This window comes from Pinus tabuliformis, chromosome 6, assembly GCF_031772625.1.
Source record: "Pinus tabuliformis cultivar Carrire ecotype Pingquan chromosome 6, CPIR1, whole genome shotgun sequence".
Taxonomy (NCBI): Eukaryota; Viridiplantae; Streptophyta; class Pinopsida; order Pinales; family Pinaceae; genus Pinus; species Pinus tabuliformis.
In genome coordinates this window covers 48,382,614-48,402,425 of record NC_142292.1, presented here as the reverse complement: position 1 = coordinate 48,402,425, position 19,812 = coordinate 48,382,614, and the positions used below count along the sequence as shown (strand labels likewise).

General features: G+C 37.7%; 1 protein-coding gene across 1 annotated transcript; it reads left to right on the top strand.

Annotated features, from left to right (window-relative positions):
* The first annotated feature begins 17,786 nt into the window (after positions 1-17,786).
* Positions 17,787-18,590, top strand: LOC149257143 (uncharacterized). The gene has a single exon (XM_089457127.1). The coding sequence runs from the start codon at positions 17,787-17,789 to the stop codon at positions 18,588-18,590; it is 804 nt and encodes a 267-aa protein (XP_089313253.1).
* Positions 18,591-19,812: the final 1,222 nt, after the last annotated feature.

Sequence of the window (19,812 nt, the reverse complement as noted above, 5' to 3'; positions counted from 1 at the left end):
TAACCCCCACACTTCCCATCTCATCTCGACACTGAGTGAAACTTCGTGAGATACTTGGAATACTGTCTCCCTTCTCGCATTTGAAGTTTCTTCTGAGTTTATCTTTGAGCGCCACTTCCTCTGATCGCTCTTGCTTTGGAATCATTAAACTGTTAATGATTCCACATCAAATATGGAGTAGCCTTTCCATGGAGGTGACACAATGTGATCCTTCACACCCTCCAACAAATCCTTCGACATTTGCGATCTTCTTTTGCGAAGCATCAGCTTGAGTAGCATCAGTAGGCTTTGGGATATCTGTATCTATGAACTCCTTCAGCCCGTTAATCATCCAATACTACCTCCATCCTGTCCTTCCATGCAATATAGTTTGAGCTGCCTCAAGAGCATACTCCAATCGCAATCCGTTGAAAGACATTGTTGCGTTGTCACCAAGAAAACACTGTTGCAAATTCGAATTCCACCAGCAACCAACTCAACTGCTTCCGATCTAGAATTCGTGAGAACACATATTTCTCGTACAGAGATTGACGTGATGGGCTTTTAACCAGATATCTCACCTTCCAAAGGAAGGATGAATCCAGAGGCTACCTGGCCCGATTACAGACTCTGCCTGAAGAAATAGAATGTAAACACTTCTGAATAGTAGATCTGATGATCAATCCTCGCTTGATATCCTGAACAATCTCTTTTTTACAAATCAAGCTGCTCCGATACCATGTAGAAACTTTTTCTACAATTATCTAGCTCGCTCTGATACCATGTAGAAATTTTGAATAATTTACACATATTCAATGGAGATTAACCTGATCATGTACTATGCGGAAAACATACACAATACATCAGCTCCTCTACGTTGATCAACAAATAGCAGCATCAATAACAATAAAACATCAAGAGCATTCACACATTAACACAGTATGTATCCCGGGGAAAGCATCACGCTAAAAACCCCAACTATCTGTATATTAATGATTGAGTCATGTAACATTACACAGCAAAATACTTCTCACAAGTATCTCCACCTCGGTTACACACAATACAGCTCAGATCTGATCTCCAAATCTCTTCCACTGCTTGCCTGCCTCCACTGCTCAATACCTGCTCAAGAACTGATGAGAATGGCTTCCCAAGCTCGTTTTTCACCTGCAAAATAGTCACTCACTCTTTTTGGACGTGAGCAAAGGCTAAAATGTGGCCAAATATGTGAGCAAACTCATTGGCATACTCAATCCCTTGATTGTGCAAGATCTGATGCACAACTATAGTCACAACTGATAGCAATCTGATTCTCTACCACTTGTCCCTGTTGAACTGAACATGCACTGACATGCAACTGAGTTAACTGATGTATTCATTAGTTGTATTATGAGTTAATAACTTGTGAATTAATTAATAACTATTCACTCAACTCATCTCTAGTCTATTTGCCAGTTAGACTAAATACAACCAGTTTAACAAAGCTAAACTGAACACAACTCCATCAACTCCACAATCAACTCCACCAAACTCAACTGATTGAGTTCTAACTGAAGTCATGCATGCAACAACTCAACTGACTCATAAGAAAAGCATATTTCCTTCTGACAGCTGCATGTGCCACTTCTGTAGCTCAAACTGAAGTGCTCCAAGAGAATAAGATTAAGTTTATAGTCCAAATATTATTGTGAGATAATAATATTTGACTTTTCTATTTTTGACAGCCAGTCTAAAAATAGACTTGATCACTCACACTGTGATCACTCACACTTTCATCAAACATAGAAGTCCATCTATTTTTCCCAACTTGATCAATCATCCATAAACATAGACATGATCCATATGTCTAAAAATAGACATAGTCTAAAAATAGACTTGCGCCAAAAATAGCCTGCGGGCCCACTTAGTGAAGGCGACTCTTTTCACTAAGCTCCATCATCTTGTTGCAATCTCAACATACCATACCTTTACCATGAAGTATTCGAAGGCCCTTCTCTCCAATATGTCCAAGCCTTTGATGCCACAACATGGTCTTCTCTCCAGAGACCACTAGATTCTCTACTCCATTTTCAGGAACCATAGAACTATTGCACCCATCAACAACAGTGCTACCTTGCAGCTTGTACAGAGTTCCAATCCGAACTCCCCACATTAATATCAGTGCTCCTCAAACCATCTTGCAGGTATCTTTCTCGAACACCGTCTTTATGCCTGCATCATCAAACTTGCTTACAGAAATCATATTTCTGGCCAATGCAGGAATATGTAGAACACCTAGAAGTGTTCTAACCCTTCCAGCTTGCAGCTTCAACTTTACTTTTCCCCGACCAATGATTCTAACCTTCCTATCATCTCCTAAGAAGACATCACCACCATCGTATTTCTCATACTCGCAGAACCACTCTCTATGGGGAGTGAAGTGAAAGGATGCACCTGAGTCAATCAACCATGCCTCATGATCTACATGTGTACTTGAAGAAGCCAAGTACACATCCCCACCTTCATCTGAGGTGGTTTTCGCCTCTGCAGAAGGAGCATCATCAGATCCCTTTCCTTTATCAGGAGCTTTAGATTTACAATCCCTTCTGAAGTGCCAATCCTTTCCGCATTTCCAGCACACCACCGTTGTAGGTTTTCCTAGAGATTTAGATCTCCCTCTAGATTTAGATCTCCCACTCGATGACTTATTTTTGTTTTTGTTCTAGGACCGTCCTCGTACAGACAAGGCATCACCATTCTGGTTGTCCATATTTTTTCCGTCTCATCTCCTCCGTCAGCAAGGCTGAGACTATTTCATCAAACTGCAAAGCAGTTGCATTGCTACCTATTGCAATAACCAGACTATCCCACGAATCTGGTAGAGAACACAATAGACTGATGCACTTATCTTCATCTGAAATTTTAATATCAACAGATAATAACTGACTTACCACAGTATTAAACGCATTCAGATTCTCTGTCACCGAGTCTCCATCTTTCATCCTCAGGTTATACAGCTTTTTCCGCAGGACTAGTTTATTCACCAGAGACTTAGATTGGTACAAAGTCCGTAACTTGACCCACAAAGCCTTTGCCGTAGCTTCCCCTGATACATTTAGCAATACTGAATCTGAGACACACAATCGTATTGTGCTCTTTGCCTTCCGATCCAACTTCTTCCATTCTTCATCGGTCACTCCCGATGGTTTAGTACCCGGATCTACCACGATCCACTGATCTTTATCCACCAACAATCCTCCATCTTGAGTTTCCACAACTCAAAATTCTGACCATTGAACTTCTCAATCTCTATCTTTCCACTGCTCGCCATCTTCTTTCACCACCAGAATCGATCTCGCAGATCTCCCACTGAACAGGGTCTACCACAGGCCCGAGCGAAACCCCTCAGCAATAAAGGCATCCCCTTGAAGCCAAAACCTGGCTCTGATACCAAATGTAGGTTCTAACCCTGTACAGAAATTACCTGCATACGAATTCTTAAACAAAGAAAATAAACAATGCGAGAGCATAACCCATAAAACACATATGCACAGAGATTTTTCCCTGGATCCCAAAACCAGGACTACCAGCTTGATTTTTCATTATATTCCTTTCAATTTTACAATACATATTTATACATGCCGAAGCATCCAATACCATGGACCAAATCCATCGCATCCAATACCATGGACCGAAAACCATCGCGTCCAAAAAGCATGTGCGAAAATCATGCACAAAACCATAGGTGGGTCCGCCCAACCTAACATATGGTCCAAAACCAAAATTTTCCGGGGCGCTGCCCCGGACCCCATAAAGTGGGGTTACAGGTGCCCTTTAAACACCCTATTAACTACGTGGAAAGAATATAACACAACCCAACACTCTGTAGCATTGCCCTTTACCAAAGAGAACACTCTCAGCAGTTCGTCCTCATTGAAACCATTTGCCCAATGGTATAAACTGTTTTAGACTTGCATCCCAGATCTATTTAAGATCACCATCCAACAAATTTAAAATCAAACTTTGTGCATCATAACTAGCCTAAAATACTTCAAAACAAAGCTAAATTACAAAGAGAGAGCCCTCTCTGGTTGCAGGTTGGCTAGAATCTACAGCTAAAAGACTGGTTAGTAGTTACCTCGGTTGTATTCCCTTCTGGAGGCAGGGAACAACCTAAGTGATAACATGTCCTTTATAAGGAATTCCTCAACAAGGAGTGGTATTCCCTGATTTGTAGACTGTGGGGTAGAGAGTGCCATCTCCTCTAGCATGTTTACAAAATCTCAATCCCCAAAAGCCTAAAAAAGTCTTCAAAATGGAGGATAGCTTGCTCTTACATCTCTAGGTATAGAGGGGCTAATTTAGGGATTGCATAGATGAGGCTATGGTTTCTTATGACAACCTTAGGACTTTTTAATTATGATTTCATATATAGAGGCTCACTTGCTTCCTTGGCCATATATTTCTTCACTTCCTCAGCCCTTTCTTCTTCATGGACAAGCCAAGAGGCTAGGGACGTTAGCTGTGCATCTACCAATCTTGAATTGGGGTCCCAGAAGTTCATGTTTGTGAGGATCATTTTGTGCATGTAGAACACAACTAATTTAGCCCTATCTTAAATGTTGACTTGATGGCAGAAATCAATGAGCTTCCTATAATCCTGAAATGGGAGAGAGTCATATTGTGCCAATGTCTTCATTTGAAATAAGAACCATTATTATTTGAGGAATAGTTCATATGATTTGGATGGCTGCCTACACTGGATGGCTTCCATCTCTAAGATTTCCATGGTGGTAAGTTGTGATTCCTTCTCCTCTAATTGCTCTCTTAACCTCTAATTTTCTAATTGCACTTACTCTCTCTTGCTTAAGTCTTTTAATCTTAAGTCAACCATTTCTTCACCCATTTTATTCATCTTTTCTTCCACGAGGTCCACATCTTCAACTTTCTTGGACTTAGCAATCTGCATCCACTGATGTGACCAACCTCTCTTCTTTTCTAGCTCAAGAATGACGGTGACTACAAATTTTTCATGTATGATTCAACCTTGTTCATAAAACTTGTAGTAGGACCCAAGACTAGGCTCTTGATCAGGCTCTTGGAGTTATTATGATATTTTTTCTCTCACTTGAGGTATTGTTTCTCCTTCATGTAGTAGTATCCTTCCTATCCTATAGAAAAATTTCCCCTTCCTATAGTAGTCCCTTTTCTTCTTGTACTTGGGAAGTTTTTGCTTGTAATTTCTTGGCTCTAATAGCCCTAGTGGTTTCTATTCATATGTATGTCTAAGGTTACTTTCCCTTGGTTTTGAGGGAGGTGAATTCCTCAATTTTCCCTTTTCCTCGTCGCAATTCTCCTTCTCAGTGGTTGATAGGTTCTTCAATTGTAATTGGGACTGCTGAGGGAGGTTGAGTCTTCCCTCATTTGATCCTAGTGCTCTTCCTTCCTTTGAAATATAAGGGGCCTTGCTTGGGCTACCTCCTTTTGCTTTTGATAGGTATTCTAATGAGCTCTACATTCAAATGGATGGAAAGTGCTCTTAAAATAGTGGTGGTACTATCTTCCCCTTGAGAGTGAATGGCCACAACAAATTCATGGGATATTTCATCATCATACCCCTTTAGCTGCTCAAATAATCCCATCCATTATTGGCTTATGAAGATATCTCTGACAGGAAGATGCTAGTGGATTCTTTTAGTGTCAGTGGGATCCCTTCTATCGAAACCCCTCCCATGTTTCCTATTTTTTCTTCCTCAAGTTTCCTCAAAGAAGGGAAACAAGGCTTGCACATTCTAGGAATAGTAACACACTAGAATACAACTACATTATTCCATCATGTGTTACTTTATAAAAATTTTGTTGTTAAGACTAACAAGAAAATAATATGTGTTTGAGTTAGTAGTAATAACAATTTGATAATTATTTACATTGAAAATACATAAAAACCCTTATGTTTCTAATAGCCTTCAATATATTTGTTTTTCGCAATATTTTTATATAAATATATAAATTCTTAATTAATAAAATTAAACATTTATATAAATTTCTTAAACAACTAATAAATTCATTACCTTAATTTAATAAAAAGAATGTAATAAAAAGTGGTAAGGTAATCTCATGACACCACACTCCCTCTAACCAAGTCTTGGCTTTATAGGCAAAGGCAACTTTATTTCTTTATTAACTTTCCATAAACTAAGAGTTAACGTTATCAAATTTGTTTTTCATAATTTATATTAATTGATATAATTTTATATAAATAAAATGTTTAAGATTTTGATTCACACATTAGGCTTATTAATATAAAGTAATTTTAAATAAGTTAAATGTTAAGATTTTGGTTCAACACACTACAGTGATTGCCCATGACAATGGGGAATCCATGTCTATTTATAAGATAGTGGGTGTCATCATCTATCGATTTTTTTTATGGATATATAGATATCATTTCTGGAGTCTGAATAGAGAAAAGTTTTACCATCATCACTATAAGGGTTTGGTTTTTTTGGGCTGGGACATTGATCTTCATTAAGAGACGTGATAGCTAGGCATGGCAGATCGTTTGCAGATCAAAAAGAGGCCAAGGGAATAATACCAAGGAAATTTTATTTCAAGACCGCCAACAAGAATTGTCATGAATACATCATCGCTCGTCACCTGCTTCTACCCTCTATGTATGCGAGATGGTAGAAACCATGAAGCTTCCACGTATTCATAGAGATTATCATGTACAGAGCTTTGAGTATGTAGGCATGGGTAGTGTTCAATTTATTGTCACTGGGGCGGACATAATACTTGTTGTCCATTCCTATAAGGATCTGGTGCTATTGAGAAGAGAAGGAGATCAAATTTCACCTGTTCAGTGTAACATCAACATAAGCGTTGGTGCCGACCATGTGAAGGGTTTCATCATATCTGTGTGTTACAACAAACACAATAATTTATTTCTAATAGTGCATATGTGTTAGAAATTGTAATTACTCCCGCATGTGTAGTTGGATCAAATTAGAGAATCTTTTAATTGGGTGTTGAGCGTTGATTCAAGTCAAGTGATTGATGAAGAGTTAAGTGAAGTCCATACTTAGAGTGTGGGTTCACTGAGTTAAGTCTGTGTTCATCATAAATTATTTTAGATGAGTCGCTAGGATATTTAAATCTCATTCTTCTCTAGGATATTTAAAAAAACACTTATATTTTTTAATAAGAAACTTATCATAATTAAACTATAATTTTTTAATATAAAATTTCTATAATATTTTTCAAATAAAAACTATAAATTTTTATTTGTATTTTTTAATTAAAAACTTACATTTTTTAACGATAAATTTTAAATATAAAATTTTACCCATGCTTTACCAATGTTACAACCAAGTGTTGCTTTAAGAACCATGCTAGACATGGCTAGATGTGTGGATAGACACGAGAAAGCCCGAGGTTGGCGCAACCATCACAATCACAGTTGCCAATAAAGCAGAGTGAGTCTTAAATTCACAATTCTTCTGGAATTACAACTATTCATTTTCATTCCTATTTTTTAATAAAAATTACCATTCTGTAACTGCAATATTTTAACATAAAATTTCAATAATCTTTTTAATACAGAAACATTGCCTTTCTGTTTTTTTAAATATAAAACTTACCATAAACCAAACATGTCCAGATCGTATTAAGTTTACCGTATTTTTCCACGAATCGAACCGTACCTGCAAATTTTCGAATTTTTTGGCCTAATACGGCCGAACTCGGTAACTACGATTCAAAGGGCGAGGCATAACGAATTAGCAGCGATCCATGTGAAGAGAGAAATATATTTTTTCTCGTGGTTAATGCTATAATGCACCTTGTAAGTTACATAAAAAGCATTATAATGTATAAGAGTATCACAACCACCGTGTTACAAGAGGCCAACTTACACGTTTTTGCATCCACGCATGTAAGGCCTTCGGGTGACGGTGCAACGGCGCCGGGCACGAACGCGGCGGACACGCACACGGGCGCGCTGAACAACAGTTTGCAACGAGCTGCGGGAGAGGCGCGACATAATACGACGTAACCATGCTACGTTATGGAGTACATGAAAAATGACCAAGCGTCGTTTCATACGTGAACGTATATGTTATGAGGACGTGGAAAGAGAGTTTATGCGCATGGCACGTGGGCATAAGAACATTTAACAAAGCTGACATGATAAACATGGACGTGAGGGTGTTCATATCAATATTTTAAAGGTTAGCCTAAAGTAAATGAGTATGGTAGCAAGCGTATATATATTCATAAACGCAGAGCTCATTTGGCTCACTCAACGCAACTCGCATATCTCTTGAAGACTTCGCACGAGGTAAGAGGAAGTTTGCAGAAAGGGAGAAGTGCGCATCTCTCATGCGCACTACTTGGTGAGACTATGCACTTGACACTTCTTGTGGACGGTCGAAGGTTGGAAGGGTGTGCCGGGGTTGGTTGCAGATTTGTGTCGGGCTTGGGGTAGTGTTGTAGGTGGTCCGGGTGGACATCTTTCTACCGTGCAAGAGTGCACAAATGTTGTAAAGGCTGTCTATGCCTTGATTGTGAATAATTCTAAGTGTTGGCTTAAAGTCTGTCAAGCACACTTGTATTGTATTATAGAAGAAAGATTGATTATAATATATTGTTGGGCAGACTGTTCGGGGAGTTGCCCCTCCCTTTATACTTGTGTATTGTTCTCGGTTTATTGTTAATGATTAATGAATGAGAATGTTCTTTGTTGAAGTATAAAGGGTGACATTTTATTCGGTTATGAGAACACAAGTTAAGTAAGTTTATGTTGGAATAGGCGTAGCCCATAAACGTTAGTATTGTTAAAAAGAAAGCGTTCGGTGGTGCCGCACCTCGCCGGCACGGTTGAAAGACTACCGTAGGCTTGGGGGCGTGACAGTTGGTATCAAAGCAAAGGTTGCTCGTGGAAGTGCAGGATACTCAATGAATGGTCGAGATAGATCACAAAGGAAGAAGAAGCTAGACGAAATGGCAGCTGGGTCTCAGGCCGGGTCTAATCATGGCGATACTACTATTGGGTTCATGGAAAAGATGTCGGAAAAGATAGAGAGTATGGAGATGTCTTTTAAAGAAGAACTCGATGAAATCCAAATGAGGAATGATGAGTACAAGACACAAAATGAGTACACTGAGTATAGGTGTGCCCAACTCGAACAAAGGATCAGAGAAGTCGAGGAATCAAGGGATCAAGATCTTGCAGAATGTCGTGCAGAAATTGAGAACTTGACGAAGACTCTTGAAGATACAAAGAATGAACTTATAATTGTGAAGAGGGCCATGGGGCATTATTCATTTGGAGGAATGCCTCATCTGAAAGTCAAGGAACTGGAATCTTATGATGGAACAAGGAAGGCAGCAATTATTGGCAACTTCTTATGGGATGTGGAGCAGTACTTGGAGCGGTTGAACCTGATTGATGGTGAGACACAAGTCAAGGTAGCTACTCAATTCTTGACAAAGGATGCTAAGATGTGGTGGCGAAGAAGGGTGGACCAAATTGCCAATGGCAGTGCTAATGACATCACTTCGTGGAAAGACTTGAAGAAGGCTTTGCAGACCCACTTCAGTCCTCAAGATGACACATGGGAAGCAAGGACCAAACTCAAGTACATAAAGCAAATCATAAGCCTACAAGAATACCAGCAAGAGTATTCAAGTGCAGCTTTGGAACTTCATGACATGGCAGAAAAAGACAAGGTGTTCAACTTCATTATGGGGTTGAAACCTTGGGCACGTAATGAGGTGACGAGACAGAAAATTAGAACACTTGAAGAAGCTTTTGCTGCGGTTGATAGGTTGGTGGATCACCTTGATGAGACTTCTGATGACAAGAAGAAGAAGTCCGAAAAGCCGAAAGAGAAGAAGGATGATGGTGCTTCGAAAGCAGATGATGGTTCGAATAAAAAGAAGCCTTTGAAGTGTTGGATATGTGCAGGACCACACATGGTGAAGAATTGTCCCTCTAAACCAAAGGTGGCTGCGGTTGCACAGTCTGATGATGAAATTAATGATGCTTCTGTGGGGATGATGCAGATACTTGGTGCTTCTGCTACTACAGAAGTAGCCTCTAAGGGAGACTCAGAAAGAAACAAGTTAGAGTATGTTCGAATGAAGGTTGGAGGTACTAATGTGATCACTATGGTGGATAGTGGAGCCTCTCACAACTTCATGAGCGAGAATACTGCAAGGAGGATTGGACTAAAGTTTGTACCAGCAAGGGCACAAATGAAGACAATAAATTCTCCTCCGATGGACATTCTTGGTGTAGCCGAGAAGGTAGATACTACACTTGGTGAATGGACCGGGAAGGTGGACTTCACTATAGCACGGATTGATGACTATGAAGTTGTATTGGGGGTGGAGTTTATGAAACAATTCGATGCTATGATTGTACCACATTTGAAGAAGCTCTACATTTATGATGGGAGAGAAGATGTACCCATTGGTGTGCCTACCATTGGTGCAACAAGACCTGATTGTAAAGTAGGAGCAATGCAAATGGAAGACAAGGAAAAAGTGGACAAGCGGTTGTCCACTGTTGAGGCAAAACTTGCGGAGCAGTCAGTGGTCATCAAGACACTTTCAGATAGCATCTTGGACTTAACAAGAAGGCTGGAGTTGGTGGAAGATGATGATGATGATGAGGTATATGTGAAACTGGATGTCTAGAAGGAAGACCGGGTTGCTTATCTACAAAGGATGGAGGTTGAGGATCCTGATAGATGGATCGAGTTGATTAGTGAGGAAGAGCCCTCAGGCTCTACTCCCTGTACATCTTCTTAGATAAGTAAGAAGATGGGCTCATTGCTAGCTGCTCATGGCAGTGAGTCCTCAAGCATATGGAGCAGGTATGATAGGTGATGGCATGTTGCAAATGAGATGGATAGAGCTTCCATGGACCTAAGCATGGATTATGGACGGTGAGCTTGGTGGCAGTGGTCACTAGGCCGAGACATAGTGGAGAAAGAGTCTCTACATATGTTGCAAGGATGTTTGCCTTGTGTAGAAAGGTCGACATCCTGAATGATGATGATCTTGGTGGAGAGCTACCGAGATGGTATGTTGTCGAGGACGACAACCATTTTAGGTGGAGGAGAATGTAAGGCCTCCGGGTGACGGTGCAACGGCGCCGGGCACGAACGCGGCGGACACGCACACGGGCGCGCTGAACAACAGTTTGCAACGAGCTGCGGGAGAGGCGCGACATAATACGACGTAACCATGCTACGTTATGGAGTACATGAAAAATGACTAAGCGTCGTTTCATACGTGAACGTATATGTTATGAGGGCGTGGAAAGAGAGTTTATGTGCATGGCACGTGGGCATAAGAACATTTAACAAAGCCGACATGATAAACATGGACGTGAGGGTGTTCATATCAATATTTTAAAGGTCGGCCTAAAGTAAATGAGTATGGTAGCAGGCGTATATATATTCATAAACGCAGAGCTCATTTGGCTCACTCAACGCAGCTCGCATATCTCTTGAAGACTTCGCACAAGGTAAGAGGAAGTGCGCAGAAAGGGAGAAGTGCGCATCTCTCATGCGCACTACTTGGTGAGACTACGCACTTGACACTTCTTGAAGACGGTCGAAGGTTGGAAGGGTGTGCCGGGGTTGGTTGCAGATTTGTGTCGAGCTTGGGGTAGTGTTGTAGGTGGTCCGGGTGGACATATTTCTACCGTGCAAGAGTGCACAAATGTTGTAAAGGCTGTCTATGCCTTGATTGTGAATAATTCTAAGTGTTGGCTTGAAGTCTGTCAAGCACACTTGTATTGTATTATTGAAGAAAGATTGATTATAATATATTGTTGGGCAGACTGTTCGGGGAGTTGCCCCTCCCTTTATACTTGTGTATTGTTCTCGGTTTATTGTTAATGATTAATGAATGAGAATGTTCTTTGTTGAAGTATAAAGGGTGACATTTTATTCGGTTATGAGAACACAAGTTAAGTAAGTTTATGTTGGAATAGGCGTAGCCCATAAACATTAGTATTGTTAAAAAGAAAGCGTTCGGTGGTGCCGCACCTCGCCGACACGGTTGAAAGACTACCGTAGGCTTGGGGGCGTGACAACGCAGGTCGAACTTTCGTTGGAAGCGTTAGAACACTCACACGAGACTCTTGGTCATGAATGGCATTAATTGCAAGCTCTCCTTCATTCCTTCCACACTACGTTATTTGGAGAGGTAAGAAGTCCAAGCAGTGTTACATCATTAATGGGATCTCCATTATCATGGAAGGTGGGAGTACGTAGGCATCGAAAGAACTTTTTAAAACAGTTTCTAAAGTTTTTAAACATCAAGTGTGCACGGTATTAAAGAAATATTGGAGAATTTTTTAAAAGCTAATATTTAAAGGGAAGCTTTATGAAAGTATTTTTTTCATAAATGTTTGACATGAAAATTGAAATTTTATTTTTAAAGCTCAACGTGTGGATCTAAGGTTATTAAGGAGATAGTTTTGGTTTGAAAAAAGAAATCCATTCAAAAAGTTATGCTAAAACGTCTGAAGAGTTATCAAAATGTTTTCATAATTCAAAAAAGGAAAAGGTGCTTTGGAGAGTAAGGTTTGGAAATAAGTTTTTTTGTTTTTTTGTTTTTTTTAATGCAAGGTGGTTTTATTGGAAAAAGGTATTTTGGGGCTTTGTAAAAGTCTGACCATCTGTGAATTTTTTCGTGTTTTGTCAAGCATGAATTTTTTTTGTGAAGATTGTGTCTTACCGGGGGCATACTGAAAATCATATTTTTTTCGGGGGTGATATGGAAGACAACCTCATGCAATCAACAAAGAAGCTATAAAAAAAAATGAATGACAATAGTCATGGGTTGCAAAGCGCAACTGAAGAAGACTAAGAAAAGGAATCGAAAAGAAGAGGTAGAGATTGTTGTCGTGTTTAGAAAGGTTTAGGGTGCAACCGAGGAACTAATAAGTCTAGCAAAAGACAAAGAAGAATTTGGTGCAAAGGGGAGTGACATGCAACAACAGGTTATGTCACAAGCAAAGAAGTCAGTCGCAAATATGAGAGTAGATGAGAAAGACTCTGAGACAAAAACAAAGCTTGGAGAATCCCACTTAAAATTGGATGATGGATTTCAAGACCATAAAATTTAAACCCATTATGTAAGCATGCATATGGATGAAGAAGATGTAACAATGATTGTAGAGAGAGAAGCAGTAGGCTTTGTATGTGAAGCAGAGCAAGGGAATATAAATGCTCAAGGAATCCATTGAAACGTGGATGATATAGATGACTGTGAATCCCATTGTGATGAGACACATGTGGATGATGACTGCAAAGTTATATGTGAATTGGTGAATCTAGCCACAATTGATGGATTTGGTGAAGTTGAAATTGTCAATGAAATTGACAATGAGCACATGCATGCTCAGATATCGCACCATAGTGTGGATGAAAATTATGTTGATGATATGTGTGCTTTCATTTTTGAAACAAAGGTTGATTGTGGAAATATGGTAAGTGCAATGTTTGATGAAACATTGAAGGTTGAAGTTGCCACTGTAGCAGCAAGATATGAAGCAGCTAGAACTGATCATGAAGAAGTATGTCATCTAGCAGGAGTTGATGATCAAGAACAGGATAAAGTGATTGAAGAATTTTTGATGAGAATATCCACTAATAGCATAACAGTGGAAGACAACCTCCATGTAGTTGAAAATAAGGCATATGTAGAGAAGGAAGCTCTCACTCAAGAGAATCATATTAAAGATGTTTTTAACATCATTTTTGAATATGAAGGCATTCAAGAAAGCATGGAGTAGAAGTTGAAAGAAAGGTTGTTAATAAATTTGATGCAAATTTGAATCCCACTGAAGAATGGATTCAGAAACCAATATAATAAATTGAAGTGAGTCTTAAAGCAACAACTGGAATAAAAGAATTGAATGAAATGGTGAATACTGATCTTGAGTGTGCATATTACAGAAAAATAAATAAAAAAATAGCAGTATGTGATGATGAAAGTGAAAATAATGATATGGATGTTTCTGAAGACAAAGACGAATTCATTGAAACCATTTTTCAGCAATGGAGACAAGAAGAGAGAAGATTCTACTATGAAGAAATGTGGCAGCAAGAAAGCCAGGAATATGAAGCGTAAGAAAAAAAACAAAGAAGGCGGCTTGAAGATGCAATGTTTTGGAAAAGGTCCATGGTTGAATGAATATTTGAAAAGGAAGGTGTAGTAGACAAGATCGGATTGTGTTTTAGCACAAATTCAAGAAAATTAAAAGAAAAATCACAACAACAACAAGTAAAGGAATATGGGGCCTACAACAAGAACACACAACAGAGAATGAAGCAATTTCGAGGATTTAAAATTTGGAAGAAGAGAAAAAGAAAATGCAAAGTTGTGAGTCTTGAGTCATTATAAGCCTAGATGAGACATAAACCAACATGCATGCTACAGTGATAATTGAGTCAATTTCTACTATAAGCCTAGCATGCATATTTGAGTCATGTCGAGTCATATGGTCGTAATTAAGGGGGAGTGTTAGAAATTGTATTTACTCCTGCATGTGGATTTGGCTAAAATTAGAGAATGAGTTAACTAAGTGTTTAGCGTTGAGTCAAGTCAAGTGATGGATGAAGATTTAAGTACAGTCCATATTTAGAGTGTGAGTTATCTGAGTTAAGTGTGTGCATGTTAAGTTATTTTAGGCGAGCCGCTACTTGGAAAATGTTAAATACCATTCACCGGCTTTATTGTAAGAATCATATTTTTGTGTGTTCAATAGAAGAGCCACAACTAGTGTGATTTGTGTGAATTTGTGTTTTCTCTCCTATGTATTTCCAACAATATGGCGTATCATAATAAATGGGAATGTTACCCTAGTAATAGATCTAAATCCAATTAAGCCTTTCTTGATTGACTCCATAGCCCAATGGCCTAAATATTTGCTCTGCCCATCTGTCTTCTTAATTCCACCACCCAAACAAAACAAACAACCATGAACATTAAGAACTAGCCTGAAATCATATTCAAACAAAGTTAAATCATAAAGGGAGAGCCCTCTTTGGACTTAGGTTGGCTAGAACCTGAGTCTAAAAGATTGGTTTGTGGTTACCTCGGGCCATTCCTTATTTAATAACTTCTAAGGAAAAAACCCGAGTGACAACATATTCCTCTGATGATGAAGTAAAGGATTCCTTCCACCACCATGTTGAGGACTCCTTGATCCATAACTCGTTCTCAAAATTTGTAATAATGCACATAACTCCTCTTAGAGGTCAAATATCCCCTTCCAAGGCCATGCTTATTTCTTGGACCCTGATTCCTATAATTTTCATTTATGGGCTAAGACCTCAGTTCCCCCCTTAACCATATACAAGACCTTGAGACCCATAGCTAATTCAAAATCTTCATAATATCCTCAATATCACCATACAAAGCAAAAGCATATGCTCAAGAGGTCACGTGTGGTGGACTAAAATGTCAATATTTAAGTTTGATACTTATAAGTTTCATTATGATTTAAGCCCTAGTGTTTCCTCTTGTGGTCACAGGAAGAGCCTTTATACTGATAATTTGTTCTTGATCAACTATTCCAGTGATTCTCATCTCCCTACTTGGAAAAAAAAAAAATGAACTTAGAATCATGTTAACTAATTAACTAACTAATTATTAGTTTTATAATAGTCCTATAATAATACAACTCTTAGGGTAGTTTTAAAGTATTAAAGAGGATGAAAAAAATATTTAGGTTTTAGGTTCTGAGTCTAAGTTCTTTAAAACATTTAGTTAATTATAAACAAATTTATTTGTTACAAATTAAAAAAATAATGAATGGTTTTAACAAACTAAATATTTAATTAATAAATTAAATAATTTTTATTTCTTTCGTTGTGTCTTGGTCCAAGGCAAATGTAGTTGTTGCACTGTCCTTTGTAGCCGTTTCCTTGGTCAAAAGTTTCATTTCAATATATTTATTTTTATATATAAATTCTTAATTAATAAAATTAAACATTGATATAAATTTCTTAAACACTTAAAAGATTCATTACTTTGGGTTAAACTAAACATTAACATTAACATTATCAAATTTGTTTTTCTTAATTTATATTAATTAATATAATTTTATATAAGTAAAATATTTAAGATTTTAGTTCACACATCACAAATACAAATATTAGTGCACTCCATGAACCTTACTATTTATATAAAAGATTCCAGTTTATCTGCGGCATCGAATCCGGAAAAATTCAGTGGGTGTTGGGTCCAAGCACTCTCTTCCCAGCCATTTTTTAGGCCTCCTCCTCGTTTTTTGGCTCCTCTAATTTATTTATTTTTAACGGTTAGACAATATTAAATTAATTTAACATATACAATTATTTTTTCTGATATTTTTATAATATTAGTACCTTTTATAACCAACTACGTATATTTAATTTAACTTATAATATTAGTACCTTTTATAACCAACTACGTGTATTTAATTTAACTTAATATGTATTTATTAATTCTAACTAACTATTATCTTAACAACCTATTAATGTTACTTTATATATTTATATAATTTATACATATATTATATATAAGGGAATGGTCACCTAATATAACTAACTTCCATTAAATTATAAAATTTTTATGACCGTGCTTCGAAAATCAAAATTAGTTGTTGGTCAAGTTAGCCATTCGAAACGCGCCCACAAATGGTATTTCATGTGATTTTCGCGGAAAAATCTCTCGTAATACCTTGGATTAAACTAAACATTAACATTAACATTATCAAATTTGTTTTTTCTAATTTATATTAATTAATATAATTTTATATAAATAAAATATTTAAGATTTTGGTTCACACATTATACTTATTGATATAAAATAATATTTACATAAACTAAATGTTAAGATTTTGGGTCCACACACTACACTTATTGCCCATGACAATGGGAAGGACGAAATGGATGTCCCTTCGTAAAAGCTAACTAATGTTAAATATTAAAATTTTGGGTCCACACCACAATTATTGCCCATGACAATGGGGTGGAGGGAATGGATGTCTATTGCCCATGACAATGCGGTGGAGGGAATGGATGCGTATTTATAAGAGCTTTTATGGAGCTATAGACATCTCATTTCGGGAGTTTGAATCGAGAGAATCTGGAGCTAAAGGGTTTGTTTTGGGGGTTGAACATTAAGAGACTCATGGCAGATCGTCCGCAGATCCAAAAAAGGAATAGGGATGAATACGAAGGAAATTTTATTCCAAGGCCGCCACCAAGAATTGCCACGAATACTTCATCCCTCGCGTACCCTCTGCGTATGCGAGAGCTGGGCAAGACCATGAAGCTTCCACATATTTACAGAGATTATTATGTACGCAGCTTTGAGCATGAAGGCATGGGTAGTGTTACATTTATGGTGACCGGGCTGACACAATACTTGTTGTCCATTCCTCAAAGGATTTGGTGCTATTCAGAAGACAGGGAGATCAAATTTCACCTGTTCACTGTAACATCAACATCGACAGAAGCATCCGTGCCCAGCGTGCGAAGGGGGACATCATATCCGTGTGTTACAACAAACACAATAATTCATTTCTAATAGCGCACAGGGTGTTTCATGAGAAATTGCAATGTGTCGGCGTTGAATTAATCAGCCTCGACATTGCATCTATAAAAGGAGGAAAATCTGTAAAGGCCACGCGCCTTTTACCGGGAGAGTTCTACGCAAGCCCAAAAGAATGGTGTTTTGATATTCCAAATTGCAGGGCCATCATTCACAATTTGAGGGACCATACATTCAAGGGTTGTGAATTAAAAGAGTACACAATGTTGTTTGCGATAACAAATTTAGGTTTCACAAATGTTACTCCAAGGAATGTTATTCGTTCAAATCTGGAAAGTACAAGTCCCGGAAATATGGACATTGTGATATATGACCCAATTCCTTCCCCTAAACGTAATGGAATGTATGGAGTCGAATTGAGAATGTATTCCAAACTTAACGGAATACTGCAAAAAGAAATATTTCTTCCTCGGCGTACTAATGAAGACATAAAGTTCGTCGTGCTGTGTGGCAGCAATACACTACTTATTCAACCTGATTCATCGAAGATGGAAGTGGTAGAGATCTGCGGTGAAAACCCTGTTTCTATAAACATCAGAAATACAAATATTAGGGCACTCCGTGAACCTTACTATTTATATAAAAGATCCCAGTTTATCTGCGGCATCGAATCCGGAAAAATTCAGGTCTGTAATCTTCAAGGTGAGATTTTAGTGACACTTGAAGATCACCCAATTGCAGACTTATGGCCACCGTTGCATTCTACGAACATTTTCAGGTATTCATACATTTCTGATTCACAGGATGTTATCATTTCTCTTTGCCGCCGCTGCTTACCTGCACAACCATGGGAATGGATATACAGTGTGAATGTTAGCAGCATTGTTACAGGGAAATGCTTGGCAAAGATCAGTTCGGAGGATCCCAATTGTTCTGAAATCAGAAAGGCAGTATTGAATGATGCAGTCGGGGCATTCGCATTCGATGAAAGCACTCACGACATTTTCACGGGAAATGATGACGGACTTTGTGGCGTTTGGTCCAACGAATTCTACAAGGATATTTGAGGAGAAGAGGACTCAGGAGGAGCTAAAGGCTATACCAACATGGACGTCCTCAGGTGTTTTTACTTTAGATTAGATTAGATGGCTTGTGTTTTTTTAAATCATACATTTATATCACATGGTTTATGTCCTTAAGAGACTAGACATTTATAGTTTTTTTTTTTATAAATGGAGTTTTGTCGAAACATATTATTTTTTTGATAAATGGAGATTTGTGGAAACATATTTTTTCGTTTTAAGATATTTACGGAGGGTTATGTTTTCATAATTTTTTAAATTCTTAGAAATTGTTAAATGGTTAGGTTTAAGACCAAATAGTTGCGGTTTTTGTGGAATTAAGGTTTCTGTGATCCATAACATTTACGGTTTTTGTTTTTAATGAATTGATTTTATGAAAATATATATTGTTTTTGTTTTAAAGTGGTGGATTGAAATTTCGATGTTTAAATTTAAATTATTTTTTTGAAGACGTTATTATGGCCCTCTATTATCATGAGGCGGTTCTTATTGGATGCAAATTTGATTAGTTATATTTATAGAAATATAGATATTTAATAGTTTTTTTATTTCAACTTATTACATTTTAAATGTTTTTAATTATTGTTTTCATTCAAATTATCTATCTCAAACAAAGTAATAATTATTAAATTAGGAAAAATAATATTGAGAGGTTTTCTATCATTATTTCAAATGTGTCAAACTCATTCAAGGATAAAAACGAAAACACTAAAGATGCATAGTTTAATAGTCAAACTATTCATGATCCATTGATTGAGTTACTTAGTCATATGAAATATTAGTAGTGTGCCATTTTACCTCTTTTGTTGTCTACCCAAGCTTTCTAAGGTCTTGTAGCCCTTGTGGGTCACCTAAGGAGGTTGAAGACCAGAGTCACTTGAAACCATTCAATAATTACATAAAGATTTAGTTTGGTCGATAAATTCAAGGAGGAGTGCTCTACAAGCTACCATGCAAGCTAGTTTACCTATATCCCTTTAGAGATTTCCATGATAAATGGAACAAAAGTGTAACTTATAAAAGGTTGACAAACCTTCCATGTACGATAATTGGGTAGAGATATATTTTGCATTAAGGTATTAGATATTATAATTATGATGATGATTTGACATATATTGGATTTTTCCCTTGTAGTCCATCTCATGCATGAGGCATGAGACATGGATGGAGGACCCTCCTCCCATCAATCTATTAGAGCTCCAATGCA